This window comes from Esox lucius, chromosome 7 (genome assembly GCF_011004845.1).
Source record: "Esox lucius isolate fEsoLuc1 chromosome 7, fEsoLuc1.pri, whole genome shotgun sequence".
Classification (NCBI taxonomy): Eukaryota; Metazoa; Chordata; class Actinopteri; order Esociformes; family Esocidae; genus Esox; species Esox lucius.
In genome coordinates this window covers 50,246,302-50,266,980 of record NC_047575.1, presented here as the reverse complement: position 1 = coordinate 50,266,980, position 20,679 = coordinate 50,246,302, and the positions used below count along the sequence as shown (strand labels likewise).

Here is a 20,679-nt window from a genome sequence, read left to right as displayed (position 1 = left end):
ACACGTAAACACAAATCATCACACACAAACATTAATCATTACTAAACAAATCATCACACACAAACAAATCATCACACACAAACAAACCATCACACATAAACGTCAAGCACAAACACAAATCATCATAAACACAAATTATCGTAGAAAAACAAATCATCACACACAAACACAAATCATCACACACAAACACAAATCATCACACACAAACAATGCTAGCTCCGCCTCGAGGAAGCTTAGCTGGCGCCCAGGGTCAGAGAAATATGCCAGCTTATAGCAGGGGCTTCCACGATCAACTTTACACACATGCTGGCCTGATGAAATCATCACACAAACACAAATCATTACACACAAACACAAATCATTACACAAACACAAATCATCACGCAAACACAAATCATTACACAAACACAAATCATCACGCACAAACACAAATCATCACACACAAACACAAATCATCACACAAACACAAATCATTACACAAACACAAATCATCACACACAAACACAAATAATCGCAGGAAAACAAATCATCACACACAAATACAAATAATCGCAGGAAAACAAATCATCACACACAAACACAAATCATCACACGTAAACACAAATAATCACACACAAACATTAATCATTACTAAACAAATCATCACACACAAACAAATCATCACACACAAACAAACCATCACACATAAACGTCAAGCACAAACACAAATCATCACACACAAACAAACCACACGATGTACGACTGCTAGTAACAAGGAACTAAGTTGATTGTGAAGCTTTAATTATTTGTATGGGATGACCATGCAGAGACACTTACCTCTGGCTTCAAACACATCCGCTACGACAGGAAGGGGGGGTAAGGAGAGGGAGAGAGAGAGAGAGGGAGGGAGGTAAGGAGAGGGAGGGAGAGGGAGGGGGAGGGAGGGAGGTAAGGAGAGAGGGAGGGGGAGGGAGGTAAGGGGAGGGGGGTAGGTAAGGGGGGGGTAGGTAAGGGGAGAGGGGGGGTAGGTAAAGGGAGAGGGGGGGTAGGTAAGGGGGGTTTAGGTAAGGGGAGGGGGGGGTAGGTAAAGGGAGAGGGGGGTAGGTAAGGGGGGGGGGGTAGGTAAGGGGAGGGAGGGTAGGTAAAGGGAGGGGGGTAGGTAAAGGGAGAGGGGGGGTATGTAAGGGGAGGGGGTGTAGGTAAGGGGGGTGGTAGGTAAGGGGAGGGGGGGTAGGTAAAGGGAGGGGGGTAGGTAAAGGGAGGGGGGTAGGTAAGGGGAGAGGGAGGGGGGGAGATGGTGGTGGTAAGAGACAAAGTGAGAAAGATTGACAGATAGAGAGAAGAAGAAAAGGAAGAGAAGAAGAAAGGAAGAGAAGAAGAGAGGAAGAGAAGAAGAGAGGAAGGCAGATGGACCCGTTAACATTTGGTGTTGTTTGCTTTTATGTGGTTTTGTTTGCTTTAACATATGGTGTAATTCACATTAATATATAGTATTATTAACTTTAATAGTGTTATTTACTTTAATATATAGTGTTATTAACTTAATATAGGGAGTTATTGATTTTAATATGTAGTGTTATTTACTTTAATATGTTGTGTTATTTACTGTAATATATGCTTTAATTTACGTTAATGTGGTGATATGTACTTTAATATGTGGTGATAGTTACTGAAACATGTGGTTCTATTTACTTTATGCTGGTGATATTTACTTTAATATGTGGTGTTGTTTATTTTAATATGAGATGTTATTTTATTTTAAATTTTTAATATGTTGAATATAATTAGGTTAGGTCTCAGCCCCTAGGTTTTACGCTGCTATATTATTGTGCCGGGGGAGTAGGGTCAGTTCTCCATCTCCCCTTAAATCTAAGGAATGCAGACTCTAGATTTTCCTTGTCTCCTGCTCCGTTTAAATTTAGGAGGACATGAGGTCTTGGACCACACCTGAGTACCAGGTTTGAAAGACCCGTTGCTGTCCCTGTCCAAAGTCCTCTTGGTTGTGTTGCAGATCAAGACGATACCTGATGATTCCAGCTGCCAGCCTGCTGACCCCCCCCCCACCACCGCCCAGCCCCCGGGTTGTCCCTGTCCTTGTCCATCTGGTCAGGCTTCTGACCTGGAATAGGTTTTATAGACTCTGGACACAGCCCAAATGCATTTACTAATTATTACAACTTGTACTCTTAAAATGTTCACCCGGCACAGCCAGAAGAGGACTAGTCACCCCTCTGAGTCGGATTCCTCTCTAGGTTTCTTCCTAAATTTCAGCCCCTCTTAGGGAGTTTTGTGCATCAACACTGTTGTTGCTTGCTCCTTGGGGTTTCAGGCTGGGTGTTTTGTAAAAGCACTTTGACAACTGCTGAATACGTTTGATTGATTGGTTCATGCAGAATCTCTTCTACCCAGATTTTGAGATTACAGAATCACTGTATAGATTGATTGACAGTCTACTGCAGAATCAGAGTCTGGATTAATTAACAACCTACTGCAGAATCAGAGTCTGGATTAATTAACAACCTACTGCAGAATCAGAGTCTGGATTAATTACCAGCCTACTGCAGAATCAATCTGGATTAATTAACAGCCTACTGCAGAATCACAGACTGGATTAATTAACAGTTTACTACAGAATCATAGTCTGGATTAATTAACAGCCAACTGCAGAATCACAGTCTGGATTAATTAGCAGCTGTAGAATCACAATTTGTATTAATTAACAGCTCTAAAATCACAGTCTGGTTTAATTAACAGCTGTAGAATCACAGTCTGTATTAAAAGCTGTAGAATCACAGTCTGGATAAATTAACAGCTGTAGAATCACAGTCTGGATTAACAGATGTAGAATCACAGTCGGGATTAATTAACAGCTGTAGAATCACAGTCTGGATTAACAGCTGTAGAATCACAGTCGGGATTAATTAACAGCTGTAGAATCACAGCCTGTATTAAAAGCTGTAGAATCACAGTCTGGATTAATTAACAGCTGTAGAATCACAGTCTGGATTAACAGCTGTAGAATCACAGTCTGGATTAACAGCTGTAGAATCACAGTCTGGATTAATTAACAGCTGTAGAATCACAGTCTGGATTAATTAACAGCTGTAGAATCACAGTCTGGATTAACAGCTGTAGAATCACAGTCTACATGAATGTCTGTTTTTTAAGTCTTGTTCAGCTAGCTGGGCTTCAGTGATGTATTAGCACGTGTGTGTCAGTGTGTGAGAGTGTGTTTGTGTGTGTGAGTGTGTAGTCACTCACCGGTGATGAGGCTGGATACAACAGACTGGACACACGAAAGCACAATGACAAGATTCACCAACACCATCTTCTCATTTCTTCCTAATTTCTTTACCCTCCATGCAAGTTGTTGAATAGTTAAAGTGCCGTCTGATGTGCCCATAGCTCCAGGCACTTTCTGGATGGTCAGGCTTTCAATACCACTCCAGCTCTAGTCAATATGCAATTTTTAAATAACTAATAAAGATAATAAAGACCATGTTTGGTAGAGAGAAAGCCCAGAGAGAAACTGCTCTCATCCTTTGAACCGCTGCTAGACTGGCCAGAATAGAGGAGATAGAAGATTCTTTCAGGAGCAGGTTTAATGATGATGAGGAGAAAAGGGGGAGGAGGGATGTTAGTTATTCATTGTGAGGGTCAGGAGATGGGAAGAGAGGGGGAGGAGGAAAGGGGTGATGGTGGAGGAGGAAAAGAGGAGGATCTAATCAGCAGAGTGCCTCTGGGTTTAAACGCTGACTAACGAAGATAGAGTCTAGTATCATCAAATCTTTCAACACACTGGCAATATAGAATACTAACAATATCTAACATAGTATTAAAATAGTATCACACCTACAGAATACTATTTAACTGAAATAAAATAGCATCACATCAACAGAATATATGATCTAACATACAGTAATATTTTTTTTTTCTTGATTGTTCGAGCACTTTTGGCGAACCAGAATTCACTTTTTCAAAGCAGTTATCATGCAGACCAAAATGACAAAAATAAAACACAAAATCAACTACTTGGGTAAAAAAGTTTTATCACATGAAAAGTTATTTCAATCAATCAGTCCAAAATGGCTCAATAAAAGCTAACTCCCATTATCAATATACCCTAAAATTGGTAACTATATTATGTCTGCGCCATTTGTTAATATATACTATTATACAAAATAAACATTTTATCACAGCATGGCGTATATTTATGGTTTTCTAAAATGTCAATCAAGAGCATGAATACCCAGAAACAGAAGGCATTTTGGTAGTGTTCTGGATATTGTGTATGGTTGGTTGTGTTTTGGTTTATTTTTGGTAGTGTTCTGGATATTGTGTATGGTCGGTTGTGTTTTGGTTTATTTTTGGTAGTGTTCTGGATATTGTGTATGGTCGGTTGTTTTTTGGTTTATTTTTGGTAGTGTTCTGGATATTGTGTATGGTTGGTTGTGTTTTTGGTTTATTTTTGGTATTGTTCTGGATATTGTGTATGGTTGGTTGTGTTTTTGGCTTATTTTTGGTAGTGTTCTGGATATTGTGTATGGTTGGTTGTGTTTTGGTTTATTTTTGGTAGTGTTCTGGATATTGTGTATGGTTGGTTGTTTTTTTGTTTATTTTTGGTAGTGTTCTGGATATTGTGTATGGTTGGTTGTGTTTTTGGTTTATTTTTGGTATTGTTCTGGATATTGTGTATGGTTGGTTGTGTTTTGGTTTATGTTCATGTTTGGTTGTGTTTTGGGGTGTTTATATTTGATAATATTTTGGGTCATGTTTATGATTGGTTGTGTTTTGGATTTTATTTATGTGTGTGTAAATGTGCATGTTTGAGTGTGTGTGTAAATGTGCATGTTTGAGTGTGTGTGTTACTGAAGCTTTTGGACTTCCTCCACATCTGTTTCCAGATCCTTGGGGGGGCAAACAACCAGCCTGCAACACATACAAACAATCAAACAAACACACAAATGAACACACACAAACACAATCACTAATTTACTTACCATTAGGTCCAGAAATGTTTGGACACTGACATAAGTTTTGTTATTTTGGCTGTTTACCAAAATATATTCAAGCTACAGTTAAGTAATGAATATGAATAAGTGCAGTCTCTCAGCTTTCATTTGAGGGTATTCATATCCAAATTAGATGAAGGGTTCAGGAATTACAGCTCTTTAATATGTAGCCCCCTCTTTTTCAAGGGACCAAAAGTAATTGGATAATTGACTCAAAAGCTGTTTCATGGACAGGTGTGGGCTATTCCTTCCTTATTTCTTCATCAATTAAGCCGGTAAATGGTCTGGAGTTTGTTCCAGCTGTGGCCTTTGCATTTGCATTTGGAAGCTGTTGCTGTGTACCCACAACATGCGGTCAAAGGAGCTTTCAATGCAAAAATCCATCAGAGAGATAGCAGGAAAATTAGGCCAAATTAACAGTTTGATACATTCTGAGAAAAAATTACCTACTGGTGCACTCTGCAACACAAAAAGGCTTGGACGTCCATGGAAGACAACAGTGGTGGATGATCGTAGGATCCTTTCCATGGTAAAGAAAAACCCCTAAATAACATCCAGCCAAGTGAAGAACACTCTCCAGGAGGCAGGCATATCATTATCCAAGTCTACCATGAAGAGAAGACTTCACAAGAGCAAATACAGAGCAAACCAAGGTGCAAACCATTCATAAATCTCAAGAACAGAAAGGCCAGATTAGAAAAGCCAAAATACACCTAAAAAAGCCAGCCTACTTCTGGAAAAGCATTCTTAGGACCGATGAAACTAAGATCAACCTGTACCAGAATACCAGAGAAGGCTTGGAACGGTTCATGATCCGAAGCATACCACATCATCTGTAAAACACGTTGGAGGCAGTGTGATGGCATGGGCATGCATGGCTTCCAATGGCACTGGGTCACTAGTGTTTATTGATGATAATAATTATCTGACAGAAGACAGAAGCAGTTGGATCAATTCTGGCTGTGTGTATAGGGATATATTATCTGCTCAGATTCAGCCAATTTCAATCACCTGATCTCAAACCGATAGAGCATGCATTTCACTTGCTGAAGACAAAACTTAAGGCAGAAAGACCCACGAACAAACTATAGACAGCTCCAGTAAAGGCCTGGCACAGCATCACAAAGGAGGAAACCCAACATTTGGTGACATCCATGCGTTCCAGAATTCAAGCAGTCATTCCCTGCAAAGAATACTCGAAGTATAAAAAATTACAATTTAATTTATGATTGTGTTAATTTGTACAATTACATTTTTAGCCCCTGAAATAAGGGGACGGTAAATGAAAATGGTTGCAATTCCTAAACGTTTCATACAATATTTTTGTTCAACCCCTTGAATTATAGGTGAAAGTCTTCAATTGCTTCTCGGTCATTTCATTTCAAATCCATTGTGGTGGCGTACACAGACAAAATTATGAAAATTGTGTCAATGTCCAAATATTTCCAGAACTAACTGTATGTCCCTCTGTCTCATACACACACACACACACACTGTGTTACTGACCTCTGACTCTTGTCACTCTGTGTTACACACACACATATATACACACTGTGTTACTGACATCTGACTCTTGTCACTCTGTGTTACACACACACACATATACACACTGTGTTACTGACCTCTGACTCTTGTCCCTCTGTGTTACACACACACATATACACACTGTGTTACTGACCTCTGACTCTTGTCCCTCTGTGTTACACACACACATATATACACACTGTGTTACTGACCTCTGACTCTTGTCCCTCTGTGTTACACACACACATATACACACTGTGTTACTGACCTCTGACTCTTGTCCCTCTGTGTTACACACACACATATACACACTGTGTTACTGACCTCTGACTCTTGTCCCTCTGTGTTACACACACACATATACACACTGTGTTACTGACCTCTGACTCTTGTCCCTGTGTCTGGGCTTGTAAGGTAGTGAGACTGTCTCCTTCTTCTCACACACACAAAAACAGAAATACATGTTTTACTATATTGTGAAGATTAGAGACATATTATACTACTACTATATATTATACTACTACTATGTATTATACTACTACTATATATTATACTACTACTATGTATTATACTACTACTATGTATTATACTACTACTACATATTATACTGCTACTACATATTATACTACTACTACATATTATACTACTACTATGTATTATACTGCTACTACATATTATACTACTACTATGTATTATACTACTACTACATATTATACTACTACTATGTATTATACTACTACTACATATTATACTACTACTATGTATTATACTACTACTATATATTATACTACTACTATATATTATACTGCTACTATGTATTATACTACTACTATGTATTATACTACTACTATATATTATACTACTACTATATATTATACTGCTACTACATATTATATTACTACTATGTATTATACTACTACTATATATTATACTGCTACTACATATTATATTACTACTACATATTATACACTCACCTAAAGGATTATTAGGAACACCTGTTCAATTTCTCATTAATGCATTTATCTAATCAACCAATCACATGGCAGTTGCTTCAATGCATTTAGGGGTGTGGTCCTGGTCAAAACAATCTCCTGAACTCCAAACTGAATGTCAGAATGGGAAAGAAAGGTGATTTAAGCAATTTTGAGCGTGGCATGGTTGTTGGTGCCAGACGGGCCGGTCTGAGTATTTCACAATCTGCTCAGTTACTGGTATTTTCACGCACAACCATTCCTAGGGTTTACAAAGAATGGTGTGAAAAGGGAAAAACATCCAGTATGCGGCAGTCCTGTGGGCGAAAAAACCTTGTTGATGCTAGAAGTCAGAGGAGAATGGGCCGACTGATTCAAGCTGATAGAAGAGCAACTTTGACTGAAATAACCACTCGTTACAACCGAGGTATGCAACAAAGCATTTGTGAAGCCACAACATGCACAACCTTAAAGCGGATGGGCTACAACAGCAGAAGACCCCACCGGGTACCACTCATCTCCACTACAAATAGGAAAAAGAGGCTATAATTTGCACGAGCTCACCAAAATTGGACAGTTGAAGACTGGAAGAATGTTGCCTGGTCTGATGAGTCTCGATTTCTGTTGAGACATTCAGATGGTAGAGTCAGGATTTGGCGTAAACAGAATGAGAACACCCGGCCCCGGATAAGCGGAAGATGATGCGATGCGATGAGAACATGGATCCATCATGCCTTGTTACCACTGTGCAGGCTGGTGGTGGTGGTGTAATGGTGTGGGGGATGTTTTCTTGGCACACTTCAGGCCCCTTAGTGCCAATTAGGCATTGTTTAAATGCCACAGCCTACCTGAGCATTGTTTCTGACCATGTCCATCCCTTTATGACCACCATGTACCCATCCTCTGATGGCTACTTCCAGCAGGATAATGCACCATGTCACAAAGCTCGAATCATTTCAAATTGGTTTCTTGAACATGACAATGAGTTCACTGTACTGAAATGGCCCCCACAGTCACCAGATCTCAACCCAATAGAGCATCTTTGGGATGTGGTGGAACGGGAGCTTTGGGAGCTTTGTGCCCTGGATGTGCATCCAACAAATCTCCATCAACTGCAAGATGCTATCCTATCAACATTTTTAAAGAATGCTTTCAGCACCTTGTTGAATCAATGCCACGTAGAATTAAGGCAGTTCTGAAGGCGAAAGGGGGTCAAACACAGTATTAGTATGGTGTTCCTAATAATCCTGTAGGTGTGTATACATCATACTACTATATATATTTTATACTACTATTACATATTATACTACTACTATATATATTTTATACTACTACTACATATTATACTACTACTTTATATATTTTATACTACTACTACATATTATACTACTACTATATATTTTTTATACTACTACTACATATTATACTACTACTATATATATTTTATACTACTACTATATGTTATACTACTACTATATATATTTTATACTACTACTACATATTATACTACTACTACTACATATTATACTACTGCCACGGGTTACTATACTAAAGGACTTCTGGTTCCACCAGAGTAACACACACACAAACTTTCAGCTGTGTGTGTGAGGGGGTGTGTGTGTCAGGGTGTGGGTGTGCGTGTGTGTTTGTGTGTGTGTGTGAGAGAGAGTGTGCATGTGGGTGCGCATTTGTCCATATTTTACCTGTATCCTGTTCTGTCTCTGTTGATGCAGCAGAGAGATGATCTCCAGTCTCTGTTTTGCCTAAAACAAACATACGCACAATCAGTAATGTTGAAGCCAACTGTGTGTGTGTGAGTGTGTGCATGAGTGTGTGTGTGGGTGCAGCAGTAATTACTAAAGAGGCTCTAAGGCTGATTTACAGCAGGCAGACAGACAGAGAGGCTTTAACAGGGCTGATCGACCATTAGGAATATGCTGTGTGGGCAACCACACTGTGTGTGTGTGTGTGGGTGTGTGTCTGTGTCTGTGTGTGTGTGTCTGTGTCTGTGTGTGTGTGTGTGTGTCTGTGTGTGTGTGTGTGTGTCTGTGTGTATGTCTGTGTGTCTGTGTGTGTGTGTGTGTGCTTATGCTGAGACAGTAAGAGATACCAGAGACAAGCTTTCATTCAATTAACTCACCAAACCTCCATCTCATCCACCTCCTCCCTCCTCCTCTTCACTCCTCCCCTCCTTCTCCTACCTCTTCTCCCTCCCCCTACCACTCCCTCTCTCCACTCTTCCTCTCCCTCCTCCTCTTCACTCCTCCCCTCCTTCTCCTACCTCTTCTCCCTCCCCCTACCACTCCCTCTCTCCACTCTTCCTCTCCCTCCTCCTCTTCACTCCTCCCCTCCTTCTCCTAACTCTTCTCCCTCCCCCTACCACTCCCTCTCTCCTCTGCAGTTAAATGTGTGCTCATCAGAGGGATGTGTTGTCAGTATATACCGCTCTGTTTCTCAGCAAGCAGCTGTCATTTATCACACTACTGGCACAACCAGGAAATATTCACTAGCATCTATGTGCTTGGAGGAGAATTATTTACCTAAAACTAGAAAAAAGGTCACATGTGAGCCCAACTATATCAAGTCATATCATCTATTTAGCTGGGCTAACATTAGTTGTTTTCCAATATTTAATTAGCAATGGAGATATTAAGTTAAAGGTTTAGAAGCTGCTGCTCCTTAATAGTTCTGTTGTAATTATGGGGAAACAAAAATATTTTGTATGGTAAAGAAATGCAGCTCCTGATATATATTTTTGGAATCTAGCCGCTCCAGTGATTGGTGGACTAAAAAGTCAGCTGAAGACCCAGTTCACAGGTATGTGTACACACAAAGTTAGATGGAGACCCAGTTCACAGGTATGTGTACACACACAGTTAGATGGAGACCCAGTTCACAGGTATGTGTACAAACACAGTTAGATGAAGACCCAGTTCACAGGTATGTGTACACACACAGTTAGATGGAGACCCAGTTCACAGGTATGTGTACACACACAGTTAGATGAAGACCCAGTTCACAGGTATGTGTACACACACAGTTAGATGGAGACCCAGTTCACAGGTATGTGTACACACACAGTTAGATGGAGACCCAGTTCACAGGTATGTGTGCACACACAGTTAGATGGAGACCCAGTTCACAGGTATGTGTACACACACAGTTAGATGAAGACCCAGTTCACAGGTATGTGTGCACACACAGTTAGATGGAGACCCAGTTCACAGGTATGTGTACACACACAGTTAGATGAAGACCCAGTTCACAGGTATGTGTACACACACAGTTAGATGGAGACCCAGTTCACAGGTATGTGTACACACACAGATGGAGACCCAGTTCACAGGTATGTGTACACACACAGTTAGATGGAGACCCAGTTCACAGGTATGTGTACACACACAGTTAGATGAAGACCCAGTTCACAGGTATGTGTACACACACAGTTAGATGAAGACCCAGTTCACAGGTATGTGTACACACACACAGATGGAGACCCAGTTCACAGGTATGTGTACACACACAGTTAGATGGAGACCCAGTTCACAGGTATGTGTACACACACAGTTAGATGAAGACCCAGTTCACAGGTATGTGTACACACACAGTTAGATGGAGACCCAGTTCACAGGTATGTGTACACACACAGTTAGATGAAGACCCAGTTCACAGGTATGTGTACACACACAGTTAGATGAAGACCCAGTTCACAGGTATGTGTACACACACAGTTAGATGGAGACCCAGTTCACAGGTATGTGTACACACACAGTTAGATGGAGACCCAGTTCACAGGTATGTGTACACACACAGTTAGATGGAGACCCAGTTCACAGGTATGTGTACACCTGTACATCCCTCTCACACACACTCCAGGTAGTTCCCTCTCACCATGTCCATGTACCTCTGCTTTTCCTCCTGTCTCAGCTTCCAGTGAGAACCCTCCTGGAGCCTCTGTCCTGTCACACAAACACACACAGATTAATGCACTTAAACCTGCTGCTAATCTTGTGTCACCAATATCTAAAGACCAGTAATACATGTATAGACATATGGGACATTTGGAGAATGTTGGATATTAATTTTGGAACAAGACAATGGCGTTTACTGAAGCATTCCCCATAGCAAACAAAGGCATGAGAAGTCTGACCGAAAGACTTGTATCTGTCCCTGTCCAAAGTCCTCCTGATTGTGTTGTAGATCAAGTTTCTGCCTGATGATTCCTGCTGCCACTGCACACATCCCACCTGATTCTTCCTGTCCTTGTCCACCTGATTGCTCCTGTCCCTGTCCACCTGATTGCTCCTGTCCCTGTCCACCTGATTGTCCCTGTCCTTGTCCACCTGATTGTCCCTGTCCTTGTATATCTGACTGTCCCTGTCCATGTCCACCTGATTGTTCCTGTCCTTGCCCCCCTGACTGTCCTTGTCCACTTGATTGTTCCTGTTCTTGCCGATTGTTCCTGTTCTTGCCCACCTGATTGTCCCTGTCCTTGTCCACCTGATTGTCCCTGTCCTTGTCCACCTGATTGTCCCTGTCCTTGTATATCTGACTGTCCCTGTCCATGTCCACCTGACTGTCCTTGTCCACTTGATTGTTCCTGTTCTTGCCGATTGTTCCTGTTCTTGCCCACCTGATTGTCCCTGTCCTTGTCCACCTGATTGTCCCTGTCCTTGTCCACCTGATTGTCCCTGTCCATGCCCACCTGATTGTCCCTGTCCTTTCCACCTGATTGTCCCTGTCCTTTCCACCTGATTGTCCCTGTCCATGCCCACCTGATTGTCCCTGTCCTTGTCCACCTGATTGTTCCTGTTCTTGCCCGCCTGATTGTCCCTGTTCTTGTCCACCTGATTGTTCCTGTTCTTGCCCGCCTGATTGTCCCTGTTCTTGTTTATCTGACTGTGCCTGTCCTTGTCCACCTGATTGTTCCTGTCCTTGTCCATCTGACTGTCCCTGTTCTTGTCCACCTGATTGTCCCTGTCCTTGTCCACCCTTCTGTTCCTGTCCTTGCACACCTGATTGTCCCTGTCCTTGCCCACCTGATAGTTCCTGTCCACCTGATTGTTCCTGTCCTTGTCCACCTGATAGTTCCTGTCCACCTGATTGTTCCTGTCCTTGTCCACCTGATTGTGCAGCTGACTTCTGTTTAAAGACTCTGGACACAGCCTGCATGCATTTATTTTTGTCATCTGAACATACAAAAACATTGATGTGGCCCAATACATACTCTTAAATTGTTCACCCGGCACAGCCAGAAGATTACTGGCTACCCCTCAGAGCCTGGTTCCTCTCTAGTCTTCTTCCTATGTTTGGACTCAACTAGGGTGTCATGTCCTCCCTCCCTTGAGGTGCCATGTTTTGGTTTCTCTAGGTTGTCGGGGCAACGCATTAGGGGGCATGGTGTCACTCCTTGGAGTAGAGCCATGGCCAGCTGTTCCCTATTACCTATCACACACCTGTTCCCGCTTGGCTCATCACCGGCTGTATATCTGAGGAGCCCTGACGACCCGTCGCTGCCGGATCGTTGATCCACATTCGTATGTGTCACGGCTCATAACGAAATCCTGAAATACGCCTTGCTATTTGATCTAAACTATCTTGTCTCCCTGTGACTATAGGAATCTTCCTGACGACAATCATCAGCCCGTGTACCGACCTCCTGCCCGTCCACTACTACTCTGTCTACTCCCCACCTGTACCTCCGCCGCCAGCCCGTGTACCAACCTCCTGCCCGTCCACTACTACTCTGCCTACTCCCCACCTGTACCTCCGCCGCCAGCCCGTGTACCAACCTCCTGCCCGTCCACTACTACTCTGCCTACTCCCCACCTGTACCTCCGCCGCCAGCCCGTGTACCGAACCCTCTGCTTGCCCTGCACCTACTCCTGCCCTGGAACCTTCCCCTCTCCTTCCCCTCTCCTTCCCCGATCTTCACCTCTCATATTAAACTCATTTTTGCACTTCACTCATCCGGTCTGCATTCAGGTTCTTTTCAGTGCTGACATAGGGATTTTTTCCTAGCCACTGTGCATGCTCCTTGGGGAATTTGGAGGACAGGGAAAGGAAACACTTAGAAGTCTTCTTCATAATTCTCAAACCATTCCCGAACAATATGTGCAGTGTGGCACGGAGAATTATTCAGAAATTATTCATTGGAACAGGCAACCTTCTTCCACTGCTCCAAGATCCAGTTCCGATGCTTGCGTGCCCATTATAGGCACTTTCAGGGGTCATCATGGGCACTCTGACTGGCCTGCAGCAACGCAGCCCCATACGCAGCAGTGTGTGATGCCCTGTGTGACACATTCCTCCCATAACCATCATTAACATTTTCAGTTACTTGTGCCACAGTAGACCTTCTTTGCTCACACATGAACCTTGTGTGCCAAACACCCTGTTGGCGGTTTGTGGTTTGTCCCTCCTTGGACCACTGTTGGTAGGTACTCACCACTGCTGACCGGGAGCACCCCATTAGCCTTGCCGTTTCAGAGGTGCTCTGACCCAGTCATCTGGCCATAACAATTTGACCCTTATCAAAATGTGCGCTCAGATCTTTACTTCTGCCCATTTCTCCTGCATCCAAAAAGAACTGATTGTTTGCTTACCATCTACAACCCTGTTTACAAAAAAGCGTAAAATGTAAATAAAAACAGAATGCAATGATGTGCAAATCATTTAAACCCTATATACAAAGTAGTGAAAAGACAACATATCAAAAAATAAAAATAGACACGATTCTGTAGTGGGAATCACTGCATGGGCTTAGGAACACTTCTGAAAAACATTATCTGTGAACAACGTACGTCGCTGCATCCACAAATGCAAGTTAAAACTAACGTACCAAGATGAAACCAGATATAAACAAAATCCAGAACCGCTGTCGTCTTCTCTGGACCTGAGTTCATTTAAGATGGACTGAGGCGAAGTGGAAAACTGTCCAGTGGTCTGACGAATCAAAATGTGAAATTATTTTTTGGAATAATGGACGCCATGTCCTCCAGACTAAAGAAGAAAAGGGGCTATCTGGCTTCTTATCAGCGCACAGTTCAAAAGTACGCTGGCATGGGTGACTTGCACATCTGTGAAGGCACCATTAATGCTGAACAATATATACAGGGTTTGGAGCAACATATGCTGCCATCCAGATTATGTCTTTTTCAGGGAAAGCCTTGCTTATTTCAGCAAGACAATGCCAAACCACATTCTGCCCGTATAACAACAGCATGGCTCCGTAGTCCAGACCTGTCACCCATTGAAAAAATGTGGCTCATTATGAAATGAGAAATACAACAAAGGAGACCCCGAACTGTTCAGCAGGTGAAATCCAATATCAAACAAGAATGGGAAAACATTTCACTTTCAAAACTACACCAATTGGTCTCCTCAGTTCCCAAACACTTACAGAGTATAGTTAAAAGAAGTGGCAATGCAACGCAGTGATAAACATGCCCGTCTCAAATTTTTTTTAAATGTGTTGAATTCTTACTACATAATTGTAGAGTGCTGTCACCATTCATACACTTACACTCATATGTATCTATAATATTCAATAATTCTACTAAATGCTGCAAGTTTACACTGTTATCTATATTACTGACATAATTGCTGTATCTAAATGTTCAGTAATACTACCCAGATTGCTGCTAGTTTTACAGTACTCTTTATTTAAAAAATTGCTGCTAGTGTATAGTGTTAAGTATATTGTTGCTTTATTTGATTATAATTTTTTTTGTCTGGCTATATTTTTGCTTATATATTGTTCTTAATTCTCACTACATAGTTGTCGGGTGCCATGTCACAAGAATTTCAGTGCAGAATGACGCTGTGTTGTTTGATGCATTTGACAAATAAACCTTGAAACTTCAAATTCAGAATGGGTATATATTTTTCCAAAAACAACAAAATGCCTCAGTTTCAACATTTGATATGTTGTCTTTGTACTATTTTCAATTAAATGCAAGGATACATGATTTCACAACTTTTTTGGAAACAGGGTTGTAATCTATCCAGACCTTCACTCCTTGTTAGGAGATGATCAACATTATTCGCTTTGAGTGGTCATAATATTTGGCTCATCAGTGTGTGTGTGTGCGCAATATATATTCAAGGTAAGCCTGTATACTCACTGAGGTCAGAAGAGGATGGTCTGACAGCAGTAGTGGATTCTGAAAAATAAAGGGTTGATTTTATCATCCAAACTACATCTACATCTGACCTCCAACTGAGGACCCTGCTTGTGACCTCAAACTGAGGACCCTGCTGGTGACCTCAAACTGAGGACCCTGCTGGTGACCTCAAACTGAGGACCCTGCTGGTGACCTCAAACTGAGGACCCTGCTGGTGACCTCCGATCTTAATGAGGACATTTGGATACTGCAGTTTTAGCCCTCTGTAGTAACTGACATATGGACGCTGGTTGTAGGCTGGTTGTAGGCTTCATTGGATACACCAATTGTTTTTTTGCATTTTACCATTATTTTACCAGAAGAAACTTTACACTTACAAATAGGGCCTCAGTAATGGAATGTGTATAAACAGACCCCTCAACCTGAATACACATGGCAAAACACCGAACTAACAAGGAAACATAAAACTCCAACACAGAGACACCACCAAACTACATTAAAACCCAGCACAGAGACACCACCAAACTACATTAAAACCCAGCACAGAGACACCACCAAACTACATTAAAACCCAGCACAGAGACACTGCCAAACTACATTAAAACCCAGCACAGAGACCCCACCAAACTACATTATAAAACCCAGCACAGAGACACCACCAAACTACATTAAAACCCAGCACAGTGTGGACCACATAAATTATGTTAAAACCAGGAGACAACTAAGCTACATTAACCCCAAGCACTGCAAAAGACCATAAACTACATTAAAACCAAGCACAGAAAGAGACAGCAGTAAACTACATGATTTAATTCCCTTAGTTGACACAGGGAAATCCAGCTGAGATCTATGTCTTTTGATTTTTGCCCCTTATTACAGCAATAATCTAATCTTCATCTTCATCCGCTTATCCGTATCGGGTCGTGGGGGCAGCAGCTCCAGCAGGGGACCCCAAACGTCCCTTTCCCGAGCCACATTTGCCAGCTGACTGGGGGATCCCGAGGCGTTCCCAGGCCAGTGTCGGAATATAATCTCTCCACCTAGTCCTGGGCCTACCCCAAGGTCTCCTCCCAGCTGGACTTGCCTGGAACACCTCCCTAGGGAGACGTCCTGGGGGCATCCTTACCAGATGCCTGAAACACCTCAACTGGCTCCTTTCAACGCAAAGGAGCAGCGGCTCTAATCTAATCTAATATACACATACAAGTAATCACAATAACAATAAACAGTTCTTTTTTTGAACATTTGATTGTCCTTCTGGGCACCAGAATATCAAGCTTAAGTAGGGTGACCAGATTCACGGGACAGTCATTTCATCCCCCACACACACACCCACCACCTACACTATTTTACTGTATACCACATTGTATTATCAAATACACAAATACAATCTATTGTGTTTGTACCGAAATAATTGGATTTAAGCTACAAAAGAGAGTTTCACTCAGTACAACACATTGAGGCTCTCTGGCTGTACTATAACAAAATATTGCATACGTGACAAATAAATGAATTAAAATGAAGCAACAAAAGAGAGTTTCACTCAGTACAACACATTGAGGCTCTCTGGCTGTACTATAACAAAATATTGCAAACGTGATAAATAAATAAATTGGATTGAAACAACACTAAGAATGTGTGTACTCAGGATGTGGAGGTGTGGAGTCAGGTGCCTGTTGTGCTTTCCGCATGAGCCAACTTTTCTCAGAGTCCCCTAGTCTTTAATGAGTTTCTCATAAAAAGCTGTGCACTTTAATGCAAAATGTACTCGAACAAATAACATTGCCTTCATGGTTGTTACAGCGAGGTGGGATTTCGCGCGCACAGGTGCTTGGGCTAGGCAGCTCGTGAGAACTAAAATGTGATTGGATCATGGTCTGTAAAAATGAGGAACTATAAGACTGACGGTGGTGGCAAATCATAACCTGTCACATTCGAATGGACAATAAAAAAACAGGACCAAGTGAAAATACGGGACAAAACATGGTTTTTTCTGGGGTATCTCAAGGACTATCCAGGCTTGAGAGTGAGTTAGATAACTGCAGGTTGTATATTGTGGAGCTCCGCCGCAAATGGGAGTTTTGCTCCTAGAACAACCGACCGGGGTAAACCACTAAGAACAAACCTCCCTTGTGGGGCTCCGCTCCACTCAGTTAAAAAACTCAGGTAACTATCGTTTACCAGTTACTTTTTTGATGTAAGATAAAGTAGACGTTTTTGTGGTACAGCCTTTTATACAAACATTGACCAATCTCTGGACATTCTGGATGACAGACTATGTTGTGAATATTTTGGGATTTGCATGGACAATCTTTCAGCTTTTTTACAGAATTATCTGTCTTAATACATTACATTTCTAAATATGTAAAGACGGGCTCTTACTAAAAGTCAAATTATTTGATGAGAGATGCCCTGGCCTATGATGGTACTGTATACCCCTCGGATCGTGTCACTACGTTCACTGCTCCGTTTTATTACAACATTTTGCACAAATAATACATACACAATACAAGGAAACATATGGGCTCAGAAATGCAGGTGCCTCCGTGAACCAGGCATCGTTGAGCTAACGTTACGGTCTGTGGGGCTCTCACCATGGTTTGTCTTGGCCACTGGCAACCGCTGGCTGATGTCTGCAGAAATCAGACGGGACTCCAGTAGGGGAAGAAGCGACAAAGAAGTCCACAGCTGCTTGGCGTGAGACACGTCTTCCGGAGATGAGCCGTCAAACACCGTAAAATATTTATTAAACTCTGCCTCTAACGTCAGTTGCTCTGCCTGTCTCTTCTCTGGTTCCCCAGCACACGTCTCCGAATCACACATTTTGATAGCAAGTGTATTTCTACCAACACAAAGTAGATATCACCTATAAGCATATAACGTAGCGGTTATATTGCTATCGCTAGCTAAAGGGAGAGACGATGAACTGTTACTTTGTTTAGTTCCTGGAATCCCGTGGCCAGCGTCTGTTACCAAGGTGACATGACTCTTCTAAATCCAGTTTAGGCCGCAGGTTGTTGTGTTGTGTGTGTTATGTTATTGACGTTGTGGTTTGGAGTTTGGAGGTGAGGTCGAATGTTTTTTAAGGTCATAAATTTACTTTCAAACCAACGTTTGTGTGTGTGCGCGCGAGAAGCTGTTGTGCTGGCAGTATGGATAGTGATTGCTGTATTTTTACACAATCAGCTACTGACACTGCCTACACACCAACCTCAACATGAGCCAGAACTGAGCAGACGTCAGTTACCCGGTTGAAGACCAGCCAAGCTGTTACTAGGCGATCGGAGCAACATTTCTGGTGTGGTGTTAACAAACCTTTTAATGGAAAACATGACAATGTTTGCTCTTACTAATCGATTTGCTCTGGATCAGAGTAGCTTTGAAAGTACTTAAAGGGGCCATATGTAAGATTTTCACTTTACTACTAGCATAAATACATACAAACACAATTAACTAGAAGAAATCTACAGTTAATGTTATGTGTCAGATATTTTATTTGTACTACCTCAAAATAGTTAAGCTGCCTGAGGTATTCTCCAGTTAAACATTCCAATCCATCCGTCACTTTGCAGTGAATTATAGCCTCTTCATTCAGAACTAACCCTTACATTTCAAACCACCCTGGACTAGCTAATACTTTTCCGGTCTCGTTCAGTAAGGGAAGGGGAAGAGGAAACAAGTTGTGTCACAAAATCAGTAATGTTAATGTTAGTGCCAGGTTTCTACGCAGTGTCCCATGAAATGTAAACTAAACTTCATTGACTAGTTGTTAACTCTAATAATCGTTTTAACTAACTTGGAAGATTCACTTGGTGTTAACTCTAACAAGCCTTTTAACTAACCAGGGATTAACTCTAACCAGACATGTCTTTAAGTTACTTCAGACAAGTCAAGTCCAAGTCAAGTCTCAAGTATTTTAAGGCTGTAGTTATAGTCTATTAGTCCAAAGCAAGTCCTTTCAACTTAAGATGAATTTTATTTTATTATTAGGATTAGGGTTTATTTATTTTAAATCACCCGTTGATAATCTAGTACACTAATACTGAAATGCAACATTTAATTTATTATAGCAAACATGCATTGTATGTTTAAGTATGATCATGTTGAGGGGCCGGCCTATTCTATCTGTTATTCTATCTGCTATTAGCCAAATTGTCTGACTATTTTACATAGGTTAGCCATAAGCTAACAGCTCTTTGTGTTATGTATGGTTATATGTGGTAGCTAGTTATTAGCTACTGTAACTAACTAGCTGGCAAACATTAGAAACAGGCCAAATTCTTGACAGCGAACTAACATTAGTCTTCTCACTGAATGTAAAAATCTTTGTATTGCTACTACGAATGGATCAGATGTCACTAATGTTACCTAGGTGACGTTCAACTTTAATGGCTTGAGCTACCAGACCAGAACAAGGCATGAAGGCAGTTTTTTTCATTAGGTTTAGCTATTCTATACCATTCTTTACCTTCCAAGGATCAAGTCTAATGACTACAAGTTCAAGTCAAGTCTCAAGTCTTTTGAACAGATCGCAAGTCAATTTTTTTGTGACTTAAGTGCAACTTGAGTCCAAGTCTGCAACTTGAGTCACCAACTCTGATTCTAACTATCCATACCAGTAGTATTGTATAAGTAATGAATAGTTGCTATTGAAAATCATTACCAGTAGTAGTAGCCAAGTGCATGGCTCTTCTTGAAGGTTCTGGTACAAAGTGATCCATATGAAGGTTCTTGAACAAAGTGATCCATATGAAGGTTCTTGAACAAAGTGATCCATATGAAGGTTCTGGAACAAAGTGGTCCATATGAAGGTTCTGGAACAAAGTGGTTCATATGATGGTTCTGGAACACAGAGGTCCTTGTCAAGGTTCTGGAACAGAGAGGTCCATGTGAAGGTTCTGGAACAGAGAGGTCCTTGTCAAGGTTCTGGAACAGAGAGGTCCATGTGAAGGTTCTTGAACAAAGTGATCCATATGAAGGTTCTTGAACAAAGTGATCCATATGAAGGTTCTGGAACAAAGTGGTCCATATGAAGGTTCTGGAACAAAGTGGTTCATATGATGGTTC

At 41.6% G+C, this 20,679-nt stretch overlaps 1 protein-coding gene and 1 long non-coding RNA gene across 10 annotated transcripts; both read right to left on the bottom strand.

The window, feature by feature from the left end:
* Nucleotides 1-169: 169 nt before the first annotated feature.
* Nucleotides 170-3,858, bottom strand: LOC114839559. Its single transcript, XR_003781965.1, has 3 exons — nucleotides 3,241-3,858; nucleotides 817-837; nucleotides 170-311 (listed from the first exon to the last, which is right to left on the bottom strand). It is a non-coding gene; the product is annotated as an uncharacterized LOC114839559 (long non-coding RNA).
* A 210-nt stretch (nucleotides 3,859-4,068) lies between these two features.
* On the bottom strand, nucleotides 4,069-18,614 carry c7h11orf88 (chromosome 7 C11orf88 homolog). Of its 9 annotated transcripts, none has more exons than XM_029120767.2 (6): nucleotides 18,207-18,601; nucleotides 15,613-15,651; nucleotides 11,391-11,445; nucleotides 9,190-9,249; nucleotides 6,896-6,948; nucleotides 4,069-4,908 (listed from the first exon to the last, which is right to left on the bottom strand). In XM_029120767.2, exons 1-6 carry the CDS (start codon nucleotides 18,433-18,435, stop codon nucleotides 4,778-4,780), a joined length of 567 nt encoding a protein of 188 aa, XP_028976600.1. In that variant the 5' UTR covers nucleotides 18,436-18,601; the 3' UTR covers nucleotides 4,069-4,777. The 9 variants fall into 9 exon arrangements, with proteins under 9 accessions (XP_028976600.1, XP_028976598.1, XP_028976604.1 ...); XM_029120765.2 differs by having other exon boundaries at nucleotides 11,378-11,440; nucleotides 18,207-18,592; XM_029120772.2 differs by having other exon boundaries at nucleotides 4,753-4,908; nucleotides 11,391-11,440; nucleotides 18,207-18,611.
* Between the last annotated feature and the right edge of the window lie 2,065 nt (nucleotides 18,615-20,679).

Coding starts and splice junctions, on each gene's coding strand:
- c7h11orf88 (XM_029120765.2), bottom strand. CDS start 18,435: ATGTGTGATTCGGAGACGTGTGCTGGGGAACCAGAGAAGAGACAGGCA. Junction 15,652..18,206: donor AGTGGCCAAGACAAACCATG/GTGAGAGCCCCA, acceptor TTTATTTTTCAG/AATCCACTACTGCTGTCAGA. Junction 6,949..9,189: donor AGAGACAGAACAGGATACAG/GTAAAATATGGA, acceptor GTGTGTGAGAAG/AAGGAGACAGTCTCACTACC.